The sequence below is a fragment of the Culex pipiens genome, chromosome 2, assembly GCF_016801865.2.
Source record: "Culex pipiens pallens isolate TS chromosome 2, TS_CPP_V2, whole genome shotgun sequence".
NCBI lineage: Eukaryota > Metazoa > Arthropoda > Insecta > Diptera > Culicidae > Culex > Culex pipiens.
Window position 1 is genome coordinate 14,772,543 of NC_068938.1, and position 19,685 is coordinate 14,792,227.

A 19,685-nucleotide genomic window follows, 5' to 3' on the forward strand; every position below is an offset into this window, starting at 1 on the left:
TTTATGACAGATTTTTCATTGTTTTGATTTTTGACTGTTAACCTGATCTCACATGCCTCCGACCTATTTAACCCGAAAAAAACAAAACAAAACCCATTACTCCCAACAACCATTAACCGGGTAAAAGTTGGATCGATAAATTTCATCCATATGACGTCACATATGTGGGGTCTCGGCACTTCCGTCCCCCAACAACGCGCTCACTCACACAGTCACTCGTAGTAGTAGACACAACGAACCTTGGAGGCACACTTTTCCGAATGACGTATAAGAGAAAAGACAGCGCCGGAGTCTTCAACGAGTGGAGGGCACTTGAGCTCACATCTTTGTGTTTTATGCCATAGACTGGGATTCAAGACAAGAAAATTGATTTGTTTTTTATTTTGATAAAAATCAAAGAAAAATATCAACCAAAATTGAATGAAAAAAATAAGATGAGGTGTGATTTATACGGTTAAATCCGAGTGTGATCAAACATTCGGAATATTACTCTATGAGCTGTGCTCATTTCAGCGCTTTGTCGAGGTCGAGGCCTTAAAGTGCCTCTCATAGACGACGACATTTTAAGAAAGAGAAAAGGAGAGACAATTCACAGAAGAGAATGGCTTTGAGCCAGTGTAGCACAAGGATATGCCGAGGCTGAAGGAGATGCTATTGTCGGTTAGCCGTGAAAGATGAGAGGCTAGCGCCTGCGGGTCTACCAAGTTTTAGAGGAATTTTCGGTGTTTTTCCCATGCTGTGAAACACCATTAATCTTTGGCTGCAAGCGGGGAGCGGGGAGCGGATATCAAGTGGCTTCATCAATTTTGGAAGCTTCATTTAAGATTATTCTAGCACTATTTTTAAATTTTCATCTGCAATGTCTTGCACATTTCTTAAGGTTTTTTTCAGCTTCAGTTTTCTCAAGGGATAGACGGCATTATTGCTGTCTACGCCATTCGTTACGAGATATTGTTAAACGATGCAAGAGAAAGAAAATTGAAACTAGCAACAGGGTTGCAATTCCCAAACTGAATTATTTTTTTTTAACTCTACACAACTCTACAAACATCAAAAAGTGTTAGGTCTAAACCTTATAAACGTTATAAAAGTTATTGTAGAATAGCTACAAATTTTTCAAACTGAACTTAGCTTAAAAAATTTATATCTAAAGTCTACACAATTTAAAAAAATCTACAAACTCTACAATCTCTATAAATTTTATAAAGCTTGCAAAAAAAAAAATCCAATGCAATTTAAACCCACAGCTCTGATGCCCTTCTCTTCAAGATCATGGAGGTCATCACTGGGGATGCTGTCAGTTCAAGGCATAGTACTTCAACCTTAAAGACATCGTCTTGGTCGTCGAGTCATCATGTTGAAAAACGCATACAACCCATCGTAAAAAATGTGAGCACAGACTCTTGAAGGTGGGGGAAATTCGTTCGTTGAAAGCTACAACCTTCGCAAGAAAATAAAATAATCCTGAATGGCATTTGAGGGTTGGCTACGGTGGGTCGTGGACCAAAGAAGAGTATTATAGTAAAAGTTACGCGCGACAAGCGGACTGGCCAACTTTTGGCGTGCGGGCTTTTATCCCACGTTGATTAAGAAGATTGGAAAAGATGGTTTATAGTGTCGCCCCTTTTTAAGGGCGATTTAAGCTTGTTTTGGATGTCTGTTGAGAGGGGGGAAAAAAGAACACAGTCCAGACACGTGGCAGACAATGATGGTGACGACGGTTAAAACGTGGACGGTTGGTCTGCGATTCTGGTTTTAATATTTTCTGAACGTAAGTGGGTCGCAGGGTTTCATGATGTTTGCTTAGGAATTTAATTTTCTCAAGATTTCTTACCTTCACAAACTCTACAAATTGTCAAAACTCTACAAACTTGATTAATTTTACTCATTACAAGTGTTTTATTAAACATTAAAAACTCCAAAAATTCTACAAACTCTACAATTTCTACAAACTCTGCAAACTATACAAACTATATAAACTCTACAAACTCTAAAAACTGTTTCAGCTCTGCAAACTCTACAATCTCAACAAACTCTACAACCTCTACAAACTGTTTGAACTTTTCGATGTCTACAAATTCAAAAAATCTACGAGCTCTATAAACTCTACAAACTCTACAAACTCTACAAACTCTACAAACTTCATAAAACAGACAGTTGACTTTAAAACCATTTACTGCCAAACCCATCATCCCAACTTCACCGAATCATGCTGCCAAATTTACACATCCTCCCGTCCAAAACCGGCTTACGTCAGCGTCGACGAGATTACCAACTACAAATTGGACTTCGACTCTACATCGAATCCGTAACCTTTCCACGGCACGGTTCAGCTCGTTGTCACACAGCGGTTCGCCTCGCTCATCGTAGTCTGCAAAGTTTTGGCATATGAGAAAGCTCACCCCCTCTCCCCCTCCCCCCTACCTTTTCCTGGTGGCAGTTAGCAGCAGTTGTCGAATGGATTTATTACTCTCCAGAAGTTTTGTAAAAGTTAATCTATTTCGTGAAAACTTTTCAAGGATATAACGATACTGGTTGTAACGAAAGTTGGGGGAGCTTTACTTGGAGGGGTTTGTTTTTCCATCGTGGGGAATGTTTTTTCTTGAATGAATATTTTATTGGTTTCGATTTAATAAAACATAAACTGTAAATTTTCAGTCGCCCTTTCGGCTTCCGGTTGGCTCTGCGAACAAGACAGGAAGCATATCGATGTTCAGCATCTCCGCTTTCCCATTTCGGTTAGGTTAGTCTTTGTTTTAGTGCCAAGCTGTTTTTCACGATGAAAATATAAAAAAAACAAATTCTATAAATTCTATAAATTCTACAAATTCTACAAATTCTACAAATTCTACAAATTCTACAAATTCTACCAATTGTACAAAGTCTACAAATTCTACAAATCCTAAAATTCTGCAAATTCTACAAATTTTACGAATTCTACAAATTCTACAAATTCTACAAATTCTACAAATTCTACAAATTCTACAAATTCTACAAATTCTACAAATTCTACAAATTCTACAAATTCTACAAATTCTACAAATTCTACAAATTCTACAAATTCTACAAATTCTACAAAATTCTACAAATTCTACAAATTCTACAAATTCTACAAATTCTACAAATTCTACAAATTCTACAAATTCTACAAATTCTACAAATTCTACAAATTCTACAAATTCTACAAATTCTACAAATTCTACAAATTCTACAAATTCTACAAATTCTACAAATTCTACAAATTCTATAATTCTACAAATTCTACAAATTCTACAAATTCTACAAATTCTACAAATTCTACAAATTCTACAAATTCTACAAATTCTACAAATTCTTCAAATTCTATAAATTCTACAAATTCTACAAATTCTACAAATTCTTCAAATTTTACAAATTCTACAAATTCTACAAATTCTACAAATTCTACGAATTCCACAAATTCTACAAATTCTACAAATTCTACAAATTTTACAAACTCTACCAGTTCTACAAATTCTACAAATTCTACAAATTTTACAAATTCTACAAATTCTACAAATTCTACAAATTCTACAAATTCTACAAATTCTACAAATTCGACAGATTTCGTAAAATTCTACACAATCTCATTTAAGTTTATTTAAAATGAAATCATCTTTCAAAGACTATTCAACTTGCTGAAAATCATACTTTTCACTGTCTCCAATTGTTGTCGGTAGCCTTTGGAATGACTGGAACTTTGCCAAGTGCTCTCCACTTATTCCCCAGCTGGTTTTCTATAGTGGTTGCTGAACTTGAAGCCATTCCAGGCATACGATTCCCTCTGAATAGCATCGAACAAAACTCGAATGGGATCCGGGATTGCCAACACGAGGGGGGGATCTTTTCTGTTTGTGAAGCAAGTGAAAATGAATGATGTTCAACTTGGAGAGCGAGCGAAAGAAGAACGCACCGCTGTAATTACAGCGAGTGGTGACGGAGAAAATGGTTCAATTAATTATTCTGGCTGGTTGTGGAGGGAACCCCCCGGAAAACGAAGACAAACAAAGTGGAAATGACCTTTCCGACACGGACGGGGAAAATGGTGCACTTTGTCGAGTACTTTCGCAAGAATGCCGGATGATGATGGTTTGGCTTTTCGGTTCTTCGGAAACCTTCTGTTTCAATATTGATGAAAGTTGTTTTACTGGAATCCATTTCTGCGCAGTAAAGTTTGTTAATCAGCTAGATATCAAACGGGACATTAAATTTTCATGTTTTTCTCTAAATCACTATCTATATCGAACTCTATAAAATCAGTTTTTGAACGTAGCAATCCAGGGTTTAGTTTAGAGAATAATCATTTAATGGGGTTTTTAAAGATTATTTTTCAAGGACTCCCAAAAAACCACAAATAACAGATAGTTGGACTCTTTAACTCAATTCTGAGATCAGATTCTTATTTTTCAGGAAAAAAATACACGGAGAAAACATCAAAAAATGGACACTCTTCGAATTTTGTTACGGTGGTTTCATACACGTTTCCAATGAATGTTAGAACTTTCAAACGAAGATATCTAGAGTTTTTCTTTTGAATGCATCTTGGTGCATAAAATTTGGTCATAAGTCATTTTTTGAAAACGAAAATGTTTGGTAAATAGATCTCTAAATGTGACCTGAACATCACTTTGGGACCATCCACAAACCACGTGAACACTTTTTTGGAAATCCCAACCCCTCCCCCCCCCCTCGTGGACAATTGTCCATACAAAAAAAAATGTATGGAGCGTGGACAATCGCCCCTAAAGTGTCCACGTGGTTTAGGCGTCATCCATAATGTACGTACGCTCTTAGGGGGGGAGGGGGGGGGGGGGTTACCGAAGGTGTGACAAGATGTTACGAGGGGGGGAGAGGGGGGGGGGTTTGCGAGATTGTGACGTCACGCTAGCTTTTTTTATGATTGCATAATATTAATTTGCAATGTACACAATTAAATTAAATCTTCTTTTCTAAAATTGTTTGCTTACTATTATTTAGAAGTACCATCATCAGTGGTGACATTGGGTCTGGGGGGTGAGATTGGGTCATACAAATTTCTGCATTTTTGTATGACTCAAACTTCAATATTTGGCAAATTCTTGCTTGATAAAAATAAATGCTTTGAAAGCAGGGTGTTCATAAGAAAACTGCTATAAGGGTAATTCTCTACCAACTCACACGAAATCGGAAAAAGTTGCCCCGACCCCTCTTCGATTTGCGTGAAACTTTGTCCTAAGGGGTAACTTTTGTCCCTGATCACGAATCCGAGGTCCGTTTTTTGATATCTCGTGACGGAGGGACGGTACGACCCCTTCCATTTTTGAACATGCGAAAAAAGAGGTGTTTTTCAATAATTTGCAGCCTGAAACGGTGATGAGATAGAAATTTGGTGTCAAAGGGACTTTTATGTAAAATTAGACGCCCGTTTTGATGGCGTACTCAGAATTTCGAAAAAACGTATTTTTCATCGAAAAAAACACAAAAAAAGTTTAAAAAATTCTCCCATTTTCCGTTACTCGACTGTAAAAAAATTTGGAACGTATCATTTTATGGGAAATTTAATGTACTTTTCGAATCTACATTGACCCAGAAGGGTCATTTTTTCATTTAGAACAAAATTTTTCATTTTAAAATTTCGTGTTTTTTCTAACTTTGCAGGGACAATTACAAAAATTTTGATATATAGACATAAGGGGTTTGTTTATAAACATCACGAGTTATCGCGATTTTACGAAAAAAAGTTTTGAAAAAGTTACTTTTTGCGTTTCTTTTTGTTTCGTCGTCCGTGCCTGTGGCGGGTGACCATGAACGGCCATGATCGATGACGACCAACTTTTTCAAAACTTTTTTTCGTAAAATCGCGATAACTCGTGATGTTTATAAGCAAACTCCTTAAGTCTATGTATCAAAATTTTTGTAATTGTCTGCTCTACAACTTTGTAGAACATTGTTACACTCTAAAAAATAACCCTGCAAAGTTAGAAAAAACACGAAATTTTAAAATTAAAATTTTTGTTCTAAATGAAAAAATGACCCTTCTGGGTCAATGTAGATTCGAAAAGTACATTAAATTTCCCATAAAATGACATGTTCCAAAAATTTTTACAGTCGAGTAACGGAAAATGGGGGAATTTTTTAAACTTTTTTAGTGTTTTTTTCGATGAAAAATACGTTTTTTCGGAATTCTGAGTACGCTATCAAATCGGGAGTCTAATTTTACATAAAAGTCCTTTTGACACAAAATTTCTATCTCATCACCGTTTCAGGCTGCAAATTATTGAAAAACACCTCTTTTTTCGCATGTTCAAAAATGGAAGGGGTCGTACCGCCCCTCCGTCACGAGATATCAAAAAACAGACCTCGGATTCGTGATCAGGGACAAAAGTTACCCCTTAGGACAAAGTTTCACGCAAATCGAAGAGGGGTCGGGGCAAATGCTGTGTGAGTTGGCGGAGAATTACCCATAAATAGTTTGAACTTTTAGATACAAAGCTGTGAAAAACAGTTTTCAAGATTTGTTTAATACATACTTGAATATAGTAGGTCTTCTAATTTTTTAAAGATACAATTTTTTATGTATAGCAATGTTTATTCTAAAAAATGAATAATTAGAATATTTTAACTTATTTTTTTTCATACTAAAATTGCCAAAAATACCAAAATTATGAAAGTATAAACAAAAACTGTCAAGGAATTATTTATATATATTAAATTAAATTCGAGAATTAAAAATTTGAAACTGTGTCGTTTTTACAGCTAACAAATTTCACAAAATGCTATCAGAGTGCTGAGGACTTGCACGTTTAAAAGTATTCATACAATAAACCGTGATTTGAATCAACACATTATGTTCTTAATTTTTTTGTTAAAAGTTTAAAAGTTTACGAAATGTCAAGTTTGCTTTAACGATTAATATCGTTCTAAGTGTTTTCACGAACACATATAAAAAAAAATATTGAAAAGGTCCTATAACATGTGAAACACAACAGTTTATAGGAGCTTAAAAAAACTCTAGATTTGTTAATTCAAATGTTCAAAGGTTTTCACAAGATGGCCTTTGGATGGCCTTTGGATCTTTTAATGGATAAATATATTTAGTAAGGAATTTCTAAAAGAACAATTCGAGATTTTTTTAAAAGGTCCTATCAACATATCGTCAGCTGTGTGCTATCTTGTGACAACGACCATTTTGGTCGAAAATGAGTTAATGATGACGTTTTGCTATACTTAACAAACACTACAAGGTGCTTTAACCCGATTTTGGAAACTCGCTTCCGTTTCCCGGATATCGCAATACACACTTGTGACATAGACCAATTTATCATCAAAATGATCATGCTTGAAAATGTGGGAAAAAAATTTGTTTTTCAAAAATTTATGTACACACATACTTTCTAAAGGCAATGCAACCTTTTGTTTATAAAAATATACTGATTAAGTCGATTAAACCATTGATTTGAGCTTATTTTAGTTTGTATGGGAATTCTGTGCTCACTTGTGACACGTAGTACAATTTTACTTTCGAAACACACTTGTGACACGTGCTTTTCAGATTTCGTTTACATTATTTACTGTATCTTTTAACTGGTGTAACCAAATTAGTTGAAACTTTGAGCGTTTGTTAAGTGATAGTATACGAACCGATTGCTTCAAAAAGTTTGGTTTTATCATTCATAGTTCTGAAATTATTTACCAACAAACTTTAAAAATCGATTTTCTCGAAAAGTACTAAATGGTCGTTGTCACAAGATAGCACACAACTGACGATATGAAAGACAAAAGTTTATAGGACCTTTTAAAAAAACTCTAGACTTATTGATAATCAAGTTTAAATTGAGGAAAACCCGGAAAACTCTCCCTTTTCAAATCAAACTCACAGTAAAATAAAAATAAAAATGTCTAGTTAACAAAAGCTTTGACCAAATAAAAAAAAGCAGTCCAATGTTTAAAAAGTTGTTAAAATTCCGTACAAATCCGTATTATGCAAAAAATTCCCTACAAAAATTTCGGGCCTGTTTAAAATCCGCGAAGAGGGTCGAAAAGGGTATGGTAAGGAAACATTTTTATAACTGGGTGTTACTTTTTCTGAAACCCGGCCAATAGTCAATTTTAACCACTCTAATGGTATCAAAACATTGTTGTTGTTGTTGATTTTATTAGGAGAACTTTGACCCTATGGGTCATTCGCTCCCGTAACTCAAAACATTAAGATTTCCATTAGCCTTTTGAAAGATTATTCTATTATCTATAATAGAGTCATTTGCCAAGATTTGATATCATACGTAACAATTTCATAATAACGTTACAGTGTTTGTTCTAATGGAAGCAACAGTACAACCATGACGTTCAGTTGGATAGCTACACTTTGCTTCATTCCCTGTGTAATTTCCACAAACCTTTCACCAGCACTTTACAGTGCTGCGTTGATTCGCTATCTGGCAGAACATCATCCATATGGAACTTTTGACTGTTGGTTCTATAAACTCTCCAAATTTCCTTTGGAATCTAATATGTTGGATAAGATTGTAACATCAGAAGAACTGGCCTCGATTCCGATTCGTATGCTGTACCTTTCTGAAGCAACCAAGTTTGATCATCATCCCCAGCTGCTGTTAATCTTTTGCGATGACTGGACTCAGCAGTTGCTAGCATCGTTCTACAACTTCCTAATAGATTCACGTTTCAAGGCATCCCTCAAAATCATCGTATTTTACGAGCATCTGCACGTTAAACAGTTGGTTCTGATCCAAACGGCGTTCACCTACTCCAACCTGTTCAACGTGATTTTCATTCGAACGGATCGCCTACAGGTGCACTACTATCTGGTGTACAAGAAGCGGTTTGTGTCGTTGAATGGGGTGGTGCCGTACGGGGAACTGTTCCCCGATCAAACTATGGATCTCGCCGGGCGCGAGATGTACTTGTCAATTTCACGTAACGATCCGGATCAGCTGGTGTCTACTCCGAAACGATTGTTCAAAGGTCGTGTTTACGAGTGGGCTATGAATACGGTTGAGCATTACAATGGAACGGGTGTGGTTCATAGACTTGCGCCAGAGCACAACTTGTATGTGCTAAATTCAACGCATCTTTACACATTTTGTCTGGAGATGATGTCTTTTCTGGATACTAAGGACACCTTCCTAATGTCGGCGTATCCGGACAGGTTTTTGGTGGCTGCTCCCGCAGGGCGAAGGTACGAAGTTAGGGAAGTGCTTTTCATGCCATTTTCCCCTGAACTGTGGATCTTCATAATCACTTTAGGAGGTATCTTCTACGCTGCAACGTTGCTGTTCCCTCGATTGTTCCAACACGACATCCTTGACATAACGATTGTAGTTCTAAACTTCTTGCTGTGTAGTGCGTACGAGGTCAAAATAATCACCTTCATGATAAACGCGCCCTACGCTTCAAATCCGCGAACATTCGAGGATCTTCTCGAAGGTGGAATCACGATCAACATGTCAACGCGAACATCAATCGAACTGCTCGGCGATCCAAAATTTGAGCAAGTCTTCAAGTACAGTCCGGGGATTCCCGCCATGAGATATCATCCCAAGGTGGGATACTACGCCAAGTCGAACGACATCCGGCTCGGAATCGTTGATCCGGTGAATTACGACCTGCGAACGAAACGCAGCAAGTTGGTGATCCTTGATCGATTTCCGCTGGGAAGCTTTGTTCATTTTTACTACGTGGGACCTACGAGTCCTCTGAGGGACAAATTTCAGCGCACGGAGTTGGTATTCTACGAGGCTGGGTTGATGGACTTTTGGACGAGAAGGATATTTCGGGAGTATTTTGGAATTAAGTACAGCCGTATTGTTCAGGATGGTAACGGACCGGAGGACGAAACACTTGGGATGATGCAACTGGGACCAATCTTCAAAGGAATGCTTATAAAGTGCCCACCCTTAACTGATGTTGAAAGGAGGATGGACGATAAAGCCTCACCGAGATGGTCCATTATCCTGCCTTCACCGCCTCTCATCTCGTCGATAAATTGGTCATAATTTTCCCCCGGTTTGACGAGATGACCTCCGGCACCGCACTCTTGGATGGAGCACATTACACTTGTACGTGGTGGTCGTGTAATGTGTAATTATTGGTCACTGTGTGCACAGCTCAGCATGTTGTCATAACTATTGTTAGTTGTGACCGCAGGCGGAAATTGTCGATAATTTTACGATTGTTCCCATCATGTTGGGATTAATTGCTTACCTTTCATGGTGATTGATTGGCGTTAATAGGTGAAAACCACAATCCATTTCGGTTTCAAGATTAAATCCACTTGTGTAGTTGTAAAGCGTGGTGTATTCTAGTTTGGTGAACCCGAACAAAAGGTATCACAAATTGTGTTCCTTTTGAAATCTATCCTCATTTGAATCTAAAACTGAAAAATTTTAAACCTATTGTGGTTACTTTTCGTAGAAACATTTCACAAGCTTTAAATTTGATGATAATATTTGTTCGGTTTTAGCAAAGTGTGTTATTTTTTTCATTTTTTAAAACGTTTAGTTATTTTACTCACACTCTCACACTCCTCACATTGACATGAATCCCTTCTGCCAGTCACTTTTTTGTGCTCTCCTCGTTTGAAACTGGTCAGCTGGGGGCACCTTTACTAAAGGGGGTTGACTTACAGTCAGTGATGGAATAATCATCATTAAACGAAAATCTTTGGACGTTCATCAAGAGAAAACATCCAAAGGAAGCATGGTTCTCCTCTCTCGCGCACGAAAGATCGGTAAAAAGAATATAAAAAAATCATCATCTTGATTATTCGGCGGAACATCTTTTTCACTAAGTAGTGCTACACTTGCAAGTGTAACGTCACAAGTCGAAAAATGACCTGTCACATTTTGTAGATGGGCAATGTGTGTAAACAAAGTAAAATAAATATTTTTAAGTGGTGCTGACAAGTAAATTCATAAAAATCATCAGCAGATTGATTTTCTTGGAGAAATTCTGGAGTGATTTTATTTTGCGTGATTTGCCTCCTCTCTCTTTCACGGGTGAAAAAGGTACGCAATGGAAAATGATTTTTTGTGATTATTCCACCCCTGCTTACAGTATTATCTCTTTCCGAGCTCTGGTGCCCTCCCATAATGCTTATGTGAACGAGTTTTTCAGTTTTTAAATTTTTAATCAGAGGGACACATTGTCACCGGACGGCTTCGGGGGAGAAGAAAGGGAAACATGTGTTTAACAAATTGGTGTCATTTTTTTTGGTCAGAGAACTTTTTTTTTTATTGGAAGTGACTGAGGATCAACTTTTTTTCAATTCAGATTTTTACATCAAAACTATGGGAACATGAAATTGGGGACTAAAAGGGAAGATAGCTGTACTTTGTTTCCTGATCCCGCAAAAAGCATCGCCAGAGGAAACTCTAAGCTTAAAAAAGGCTTACGATAAGGATAATCGAGGGCTTTTCAGGCTTGTCGGAGAGAAGTAACGTGGTCTTATCGTACACGATGGCAGGGAAATTGGAAATTCTGAAAGTTGAACGCTCCACCGGGCTTGGTTCTGACGGGTAGTTTGGAATCGGACAGCGTCGTTTGATCGTTGTCGAGGTCGAGGTACAGGCATGCCTCGGTTTAGCACCGCATATGGGGGATGCAAAACCGAGGCGTGCCTAACCGAGGCACAGAGCTTATGGGATTTTGGCTAAATGGGAGACATTGGCTATCATCGTATGAAAAATCATGCAAACATAGAAAAATTATAGTGTTTTGGAATCGGGATGATGTCAGCTATCCATTAAATTATAATTTCATGAAAATTTTCACAAAAATACGTATTTTTCTTTTATTTTGAAAATGCATATTTTTTCTCTAAGTAAACCAAAAATATATGGTTATTGCAATATGGGTATCAAATGATCAGTTTTTTCTATAAATTTCGAATGTTAAATAATTTTCTTATAGACATTCAAAATTTTCACAAAACTACATATTTTCGAAAAAAAATTCTCAAAATTTCAGTTTTTACAATATGGGTATCAAACGATCAGAATTTTTTCATACATTTCGAATGTAGTAACAACATTTTTTGAAAATACTAAAAAATTTCACAAAACTACGTATTTTCGAAAAAAACTCAAAATTTCCGTTTTTACAATGTGGGTATTAGGATGTAACAAAAATGACTTTTTGGCGGGCATTCAAGGGTTTGTTCCGGTGGGCATACTGAGCCCAAATCCAAAATATGAGCTTGATTGGACGTAACAGGAGCTGGCGCTCCACCCTTCAATTTTAAATGGGATTTAACCCGTAAAAATAGATTTTTTCAAAAATGACACTTTTTGAGGCATTTTGGCCACTGAAGCGTTTATTTTCAACATCATTGGCTTGTAGGCCAGATCCTTGCGCATCTTTTGGTATATATAACATTGAAATTTGGAGCACCCTGGAGCTCGGTACAGACCTTCAAAGTTTGGCATTTTTTCGAAAAATCGGTCCCGGCAAAAAAGATATGCGTCGCGCCTTGCGACGCCCTAGACGCCATTTGATTTTGCCGGGACCGATTTTTCGAAAAAATGCCAAACTTTGAAGGTCTGTACCGAGCTCCAGGGTGCTCCAAATTTCAATGTTATATACACCAAAAGATGCGCAAGGATCTGGCCTACAAGCCAATGATGTTGAAAATAAACGCTTTAGTGGCCAAAATGCCTCAAAAAGTGTCATTTTTGAAAAAATCTATTTTTACGGGTTAAATCCCATTTAAAATTGAAGGGCGGAGCGCCAGCTTCTGTTACGTCCAATAAAGCTCATATTTTGGATTTGGGCTCAGTATGCCCACCGGAACAAACCCTTGAATGCCCGCCAAAAAGTCATTTTTGTTATATCCTAGTGGGTATCAAACGATCGGGATTTTTTCATACATTTGAGCATGAGCATGAGCATGAGCATGAGAGACCACCCATGGTTGCCCTTCTCCGTTGCTGAACAGGACCATAATATCCTATCAATACAACCGACCATACGCTTAAACGATCTAATGGTGTTTCCCTTATCAACAGCATGTATGAATGCGCTGAAAAGATGAAACATCAGGATCATTAAAACTAGATCTGGAGCAAATAGGTAACAGTCGTTGGCCACCAACGGCGCCCGCCATGTCAGTTTGTAGATCCCGGGGGATTGGGACGGGAATGTTAGTTAGCACAGGTTGCTACAAAGGGTGGGTTCTATACGATATCCACACCCCCACGTGTGCCGGAAAACTACTTCTACTTGGGATTTTGTTAGTGGGAAAGGGTAATGGCCAGGATTCATCATAGAGGATGATGATGCGACCCAATAATCAATAAATTTTGTTTAATGGTGTGATGTATTATGCATTCTCAAGGCAAACAGGCGGAGGATGCGGATGAGACTATTCCCGGTTATTTGATGTTGAGTTTAGCATAAATGATTCAATCTTAGACAGCCGGCTGTGGAAAGATAAAACCAACTAAAATGCGAAAACGCGAAACCGCCCGGACCGAAAAACACACAATCTTCGCGAAATCGCCCGGACCGAAATACACACACAATCGGGGGGACAACAAAGACGGAAACGGCATCGAAAATCCTTCGTGATGACCGCGACGCGCACCGTTCAAATTCTTCAAAGCAACTCAATCGGGATTTTTTCATACATTTCGAATGTAATAACAACATTTTTGTGAAAATATTCAAAATTTTCACAAAGATACGTATTTTTGAAAAAATACTTAAAATTTAAATTTTTACAATATGGGTATCAAACGATCGGGATTTTTGCATACATTTCGAATGTAATAATTTTTTTTTGAAAATGCTCAGAATTTTGACATGTAATAACATTCGAAATGTATGAAAAAATACTGATCGTTTGTTATTGTAAAAACTGAAATTTTGAGTATTTTTTTTCGAAAATACGTAGTTTTGTAAAAAAATTGAGTGTTTTAAAAATATGTTGTTATTACATTCGAAATGTATAAAAAAATCCCGATCATTTGATACCCATATTGTAAAAACTGAAATTTTGAGTATTTTTTTCGAAAATACGTAGTTTTGTGAAAATTTTGAGTGTTTTCAAAAAAATGATTTTACATTCGAAATGTATGAAAAAATTCCAATCATTTGATACCCATATTGCAATAAAGTATTTTTTCGAGAAACATTGCATTTTCAACAAACAGGATAAATACGTATTTTTGTGAAAATTTTCATGAAATTATAATTTGAATGGATAGCTGTGATCATCGCGATTCCAAAACACTATATTTTTTTGATGTTTGCATGAGCACTGGACCGTGCTTAACCGAGGCAGCTGAAAAAAAAAAAAAAAAAAAACCGGGGCAGTGCAAAATTGAGGCATCTCTGTAATTGAAATTACTCAAACAAATTCTTGCAAACCTTTGAAAGTTCTCACCTCAATGTTTTTTTTTAGAGTGTAGCAATTTTAAGCTATAAGTACTCATTTGTTTTTCTTAAACAATTTTTTAATAAATTAAATTATACAAATTGAAGCTTAATACACAAATTTTTGACTTTGTCCTAACCAAATATTAGGCTTGATTCTTAAATCTGGAAAAAAATATAAAAAATAAAATAAAAAGACTTTCATTTTGAACATTGAAAATCAAAGCAACAGTTACTAAATATGTTTGAAAGGAAAAAAGTAGAAAAAATCAAATGAGATCGATGTTGAATGCAAAAGCTAATATACCGTTAAATGTCGTTATTTTTTTGTTAGAATTACAATTAATCACAAAAAAACCAGCTGGCAAATGGTACCAACCGTCAGCATTATCGGCAATAAAATTGTCAAAAAGTTCTGTTTAAATAATTCATTACGTAAATCACATCCCCCGTCACTTCCAGCAACTTAAATTCCTTCGTCAGCACCCTCACTCAAAACGACTCCAAATCATAAAGTTCGTAACATCTCTTTCTGTGCCCCTCATTTTTTTGCGAAACAGAAAAAAATTCTGCCCAAAATGAAAAACAAAAACAGCAAAAGGAAAAGTTCGTGTGCTTTTTCCACTCTCTCTTTTTTAACCGAACCTCGATGGTTCCGCGCGCGAAAAAAAAACTCTAATTTTGTTTGTGCTGCGTCTTTTGGCTGGTTTTGCAGAAAACTTTCACCCGCGCGATCAAATCATGCCGGGGCAATTTTTCAGTTCACTTCAACGCTTGTTTGAGTTTGGGGCACACCTTAAGGTTTGTTGCAGACGATGGTCCTTCAGAATTTCGTAAGGAAATCCAACCGACGAAAAGGTAGTCGCGCTGCGAGAGTCTCACGAATAATTTATGAAATTTTTCGACGAAAACAAAGCAGCAGAGTGTGTGTTTGTGCACAGAAATCACGATAATTAAATGCAAATTTATATATTTTATTTATTTCGTCAGTTTCGAGCAATTTTTCGACTTGAAATTCCAGCGCGCAAATGAAAAGCACCCAAATTTTGGATTCTATTCAGCTCACCAAAAACGAATCACAGCACAGAAGTAACTTTTGCATCCCCACTTTACACTGGGGGAGGGAGAAATTTCGTGGGAAAAACAAAAGCTTGCCGGAAAAGGCGACTTCTCGTATCAGCAAGAAGGGGAAGGAGGGCGTACCCGAAAAAGTCCGATCGATTTTAATTTTCAGCTCGATTTAAATCTGGTCGGGTAAAACAGGATAAAAGGTTTTTTTTCCGGATTCGATTGTGATTTTGGCACCCAACAAATGGCGCCTTTGACTCGTCGAGGTGGGAGTTTATTAAAAAAAAGGTTTTTGGTAAAGTTGCTGAGTCTACGTTTGTCGATAAGTTACTGCTGTTATGCGAGTTTGGCTTGTTGACAACATATTTTATTAGCGAACCCAGGCAGGTGGAAAAATCAAAAATAGGTCTGTCGTGATCGGAGACTTTCTTTCATAATAAAAACACAGATATTTTGCAATTAACAAACAACACGTCTTATTCCACACAAATTAACCACAAAACTGATTTGACAATCTTCATTCTCTCTTTCGCCGACCGCGCGCATCTCGTTGTTTTCTCGCTCGTTGTTCTCTCTCGCAGTTCGCTAGCGTGCTCTCGCACTCAACCCGCAATCTGTCAGCTAACAAGACAATATTCATGAAGGTGCGCACTTTTTGTTTCGCTCTAAACTATTATATATGAATTATATCAATCTTATAATAAATACTCATTAAATAATTTATTACATATTCCATCCTGCAACCCATAATCCCTACAAGGTCAAATTGTGTTTTTGTTTGATTTTGTTCAACATGTTATGATTAAAATTTCACACAATTTGCTAATTAAACACTCAATTTCAGAAAGTTTTCTTATAAAATGTGTACAAAGCTGCTCGAAAGTTTTCCTACATTCTATCTTCTGCCTTTCTTGAAACTCCTACAACGTTTTATAACCCTCTCTCCAACACAAACTAAAGCACAACAGATCCATCCGATCAAAACGACGTACCAAGCCGGAGCCATTTCGTTAATCCCAAGAATGCCATCGTCTTCTCCTGAACGGGCCAGATTTGCTCCATCTTTCAACTCACCCATCCTCGCATGCAACCGATAGATGTGCATCACCTGGTCCATCCAAAACCGGCTCAGTCCAACCTCGAAGAAGATCTGCTGGGTTCGCTTGAACACCGTCGCCAGCGGACTCCGCTGGGCCATGTAGTACTGCCGAATGGTGAGTCCCAGGTGGTAGTCCTTCAGAACGATGAATCGTCCTTCGCGGTTGTAGATATGTCTGGATATACTGATGATCAGCTTGAGCATGTTTGCCTCCCCGATAACGGCGTACTTGAAGACCTCCGAAACGTTTCGGCTTGTCACGGTTTTGATCAGGCTCTGAAGCTCGGCATTGTTGCTGAAGGTGAACTTGGAGTCGCCTTCGATGTAACGAACTTTGATTCCTAAACGTTCGAGGTCTTCCAGGTTGCGAGGGTCTGACGTGTACGGATAGCTGGTCATCATGGCGATGATCTTGGTTTCGTATGCTTGAAGCAGGATGAAGAAGAGTATTGAGAGTATGAGGATGAGCAGCTTCTCCGGCTTTCCAGTAAGGTGGAAGCTTCTTCTCTCGATACCACTCAAAGCAGCCAGTATTGGGTCGTTGATGAAGGTGTCTGCGTAGTACAGAACTAGTGCCCAGCAGGCAACGACAAGTAGAGTCAGCAACACCCAGACGTGCAGGTGAAACGGAACGATGAATACTTCGAGTGGGGTCAATCGTTGACCGCCCGGGACCATGATGGCCGAACGATCCGGTTCCACCCCATCGATGAAGAAGTACTTCATCCGAGTATCGTACGAAGGATCCAGACAAATGTCGTACATTGTTTTGTTCTTGTGCTGATAGCGCCGCTTGAAAGCACACTCAGCCCTTGAGTAATAGCTGCAATCAATGATACTAAGCATTATTGATCCGTTCCTATGCAGAACCGTAGACTTGATCCACGCGAGGTCACGACCAATAATTCGATATCGAGGAAAGACGCTCGTTTACGGCTTTGGATCTGTCATGGATATCGCAACCCGTCGTCCGTTCAGGTTGCGGGCCTGTTCCACGAACAACTTTGATGGTGACACTTCAAGGTTTCGTACCAGAACCAATTCTTGCTTGAAGAACAACACGTACGCCAGCAGGTTTTCATGCAAATTGAGAAAGGCCGTATGGATGAGCATGAGCTTCTTGAACACGTTTTGCATCGAATAGAATGCATCCTGACTTTCGCACTGATGAACCACCAAAATCCTAGTCTCAACCGACACATTGGCGTACTTGAGATGTTCCCAGTCGTTACTCGGACCACAATACACACAACGGATCACGATCAGCGAAGGAGCGTGCTCGAGGGGATCAACCACAGTCATACTGGTCGTGCTCATGACCTGACGAGGGATGTTTCGAAGGTGGGGAGTTTGCAGGAGTGCCGTAACGAAACCATCGTCGGCTGCTTCGAGGTTGTAGATCCACCAGGTAAAGTGTCCACCGTGGTCGTCCGCGATGTATCGGATCAACTTTGTTGTGAAGTCAACGGCTAAGTGCTGTTGGGTGACGGTTTCCAAAATCCAGAAGATTGGTAAGTAAAAAGAGAGTAACATGTTGACGGTTTGCTTTCAGTCATGCGAGAGCATGGATTGGATTCAAAGGCACTCAGATTTATCGTGTGATGTTGACATTCGACTTTATTTAAATTGTAGAACAGTAATGCATTAACGGAAATTCTACGTTTAGCTCAAAGCTATAATGGACACCTTTTAATACAATAGCCACCTACGGTGCCAATTCTTTTGTTTGATGTACAATATGGCACCAGTTTTTCATTTCAATCCACTATTTGTATCGTGTCAATAGATAAAAATTATTTTGATTTTGATGTTCTATGTCTAATGTTCAATCAACTGTTGGAACTGAAATCGTCAAACATGTTTAGCCACATTGTTGTGCTGCTCTACTACTTTTCGGTAATTATCTCCCAGGAGCACTTGGCCATCGAATTCACAATCAAAGTGATCGAATCAACTGCCGATAATCATGGTGGACACTTTACTTGGTGGATCTACAACCTGGAAGAAGCGGATGATGGCTTCGTTACGGCGCTCCTGGAAGCTCAACACCTTCGAAACATACCTCACCAGGTCTTGAGCACGACCAGTATGACTGTGGTTGATCCCCTTAAGCACGCTCCTTCGCTGATCGTGATCCGTTGTGTGTATTGTGGTCCGAGTAACGACTGGGAACATCTCAAGTACGCCAATGTGTCGGTTGAGACTAGGATCTTGGTGGTTCATCAGTGCAAAGATGAGAAGCAGTTCGACTCAATGTTTAATGTGTTTCGCAAATTGAAGTTGGTGAATACTGTATTTCTTGATTTGGATGCAAATTTGATTGTTTATCTGCTAGCTTACAAGCGGGAACTGGTAGTGATTAGTAATTTTGAAGTGAGTCCGACGGAATTGTTTGTAGATCATGTGCGGAATCTGTACGGTTACAAGGTATCAGTTTCGATGTCGGATCCAAGGCCAGAGACGACGATCTTTAAAAAGTTTAAACATGTTATTGGTCGTGATTTTCAGTGGGTTGAGCGAACCGCAGAACATTTGAACGGATCAGCCGATATCAAAATCATCGATTGCTCCCGTATAACGAAAGCGGAATGTTTCTCCAGGAGGAAGTATCAGTCCAATAAGAAGCAACACGATATCAGTCTTGATCCTTCGTACGATACTCGGATGAAGTACTTCTTCATTGACGGGGTGGAACCGGATCGTTCGGCCATCATGGTCCCGGGCGGTCAAAGATTGACCCCACTCGAAGTATTCATCGTTCCGTTTCACTTGCACGTCTGGGTGTTGCTGACTCTACTTGTCGTTGCCTGCTGGGCACTAGTTCTGTACTACGCGGACACCTTCATAAACGACCCAATACTGGCTGCTTTGAGTGGTATCGAGAGAAGAAGCTTCCACCTTACTGGAAAGCCGGAGAAGCTGCTCATCCTCATACTCTCAATACTCTTCTTCATCCTGCTTCAAGCATACGAAACCAAGATCATCGCCTTGATGACCAGCTATCCGTACACGTCAGACCCTCGCAACCTGGAAGACCTCGAACGTTTAGGAATCAAAGTTCGTTACATCGAAGGCGACTCCAAGTTCACCTTCAGCAACAATGCCGAGCTGCAGAGTCTGATCAAAACCG

At 38.5% G+C, this 19,685-nt stretch overlaps 2 protein-coding genes across 4 annotated transcripts in view; both read left to right on the plus strand.

Annotated features, from left to right (window-relative positions):
• The window catches only part of LOC120420517 (transient receptor potential-gamma protein), a 236,388-nt gene that overhangs the window by 31,336 nt on the left and 185,367 nt on the right, over positions 1-19,685 (plus strand). The gene's annotated exons all lie outside the window — the stretch shown is intronic.
• LOC120420499 (uncharacterized) lies at positions 8,337-10,010 on the plus strand. Its single transcript, XM_039583552.1, has one exon. The coding sequence runs from the start codon at positions 8,337-8,339 to the stop codon at positions 10,008-10,010; it is 1,674 nt and encodes a 557-aa protein (XP_039439486.1).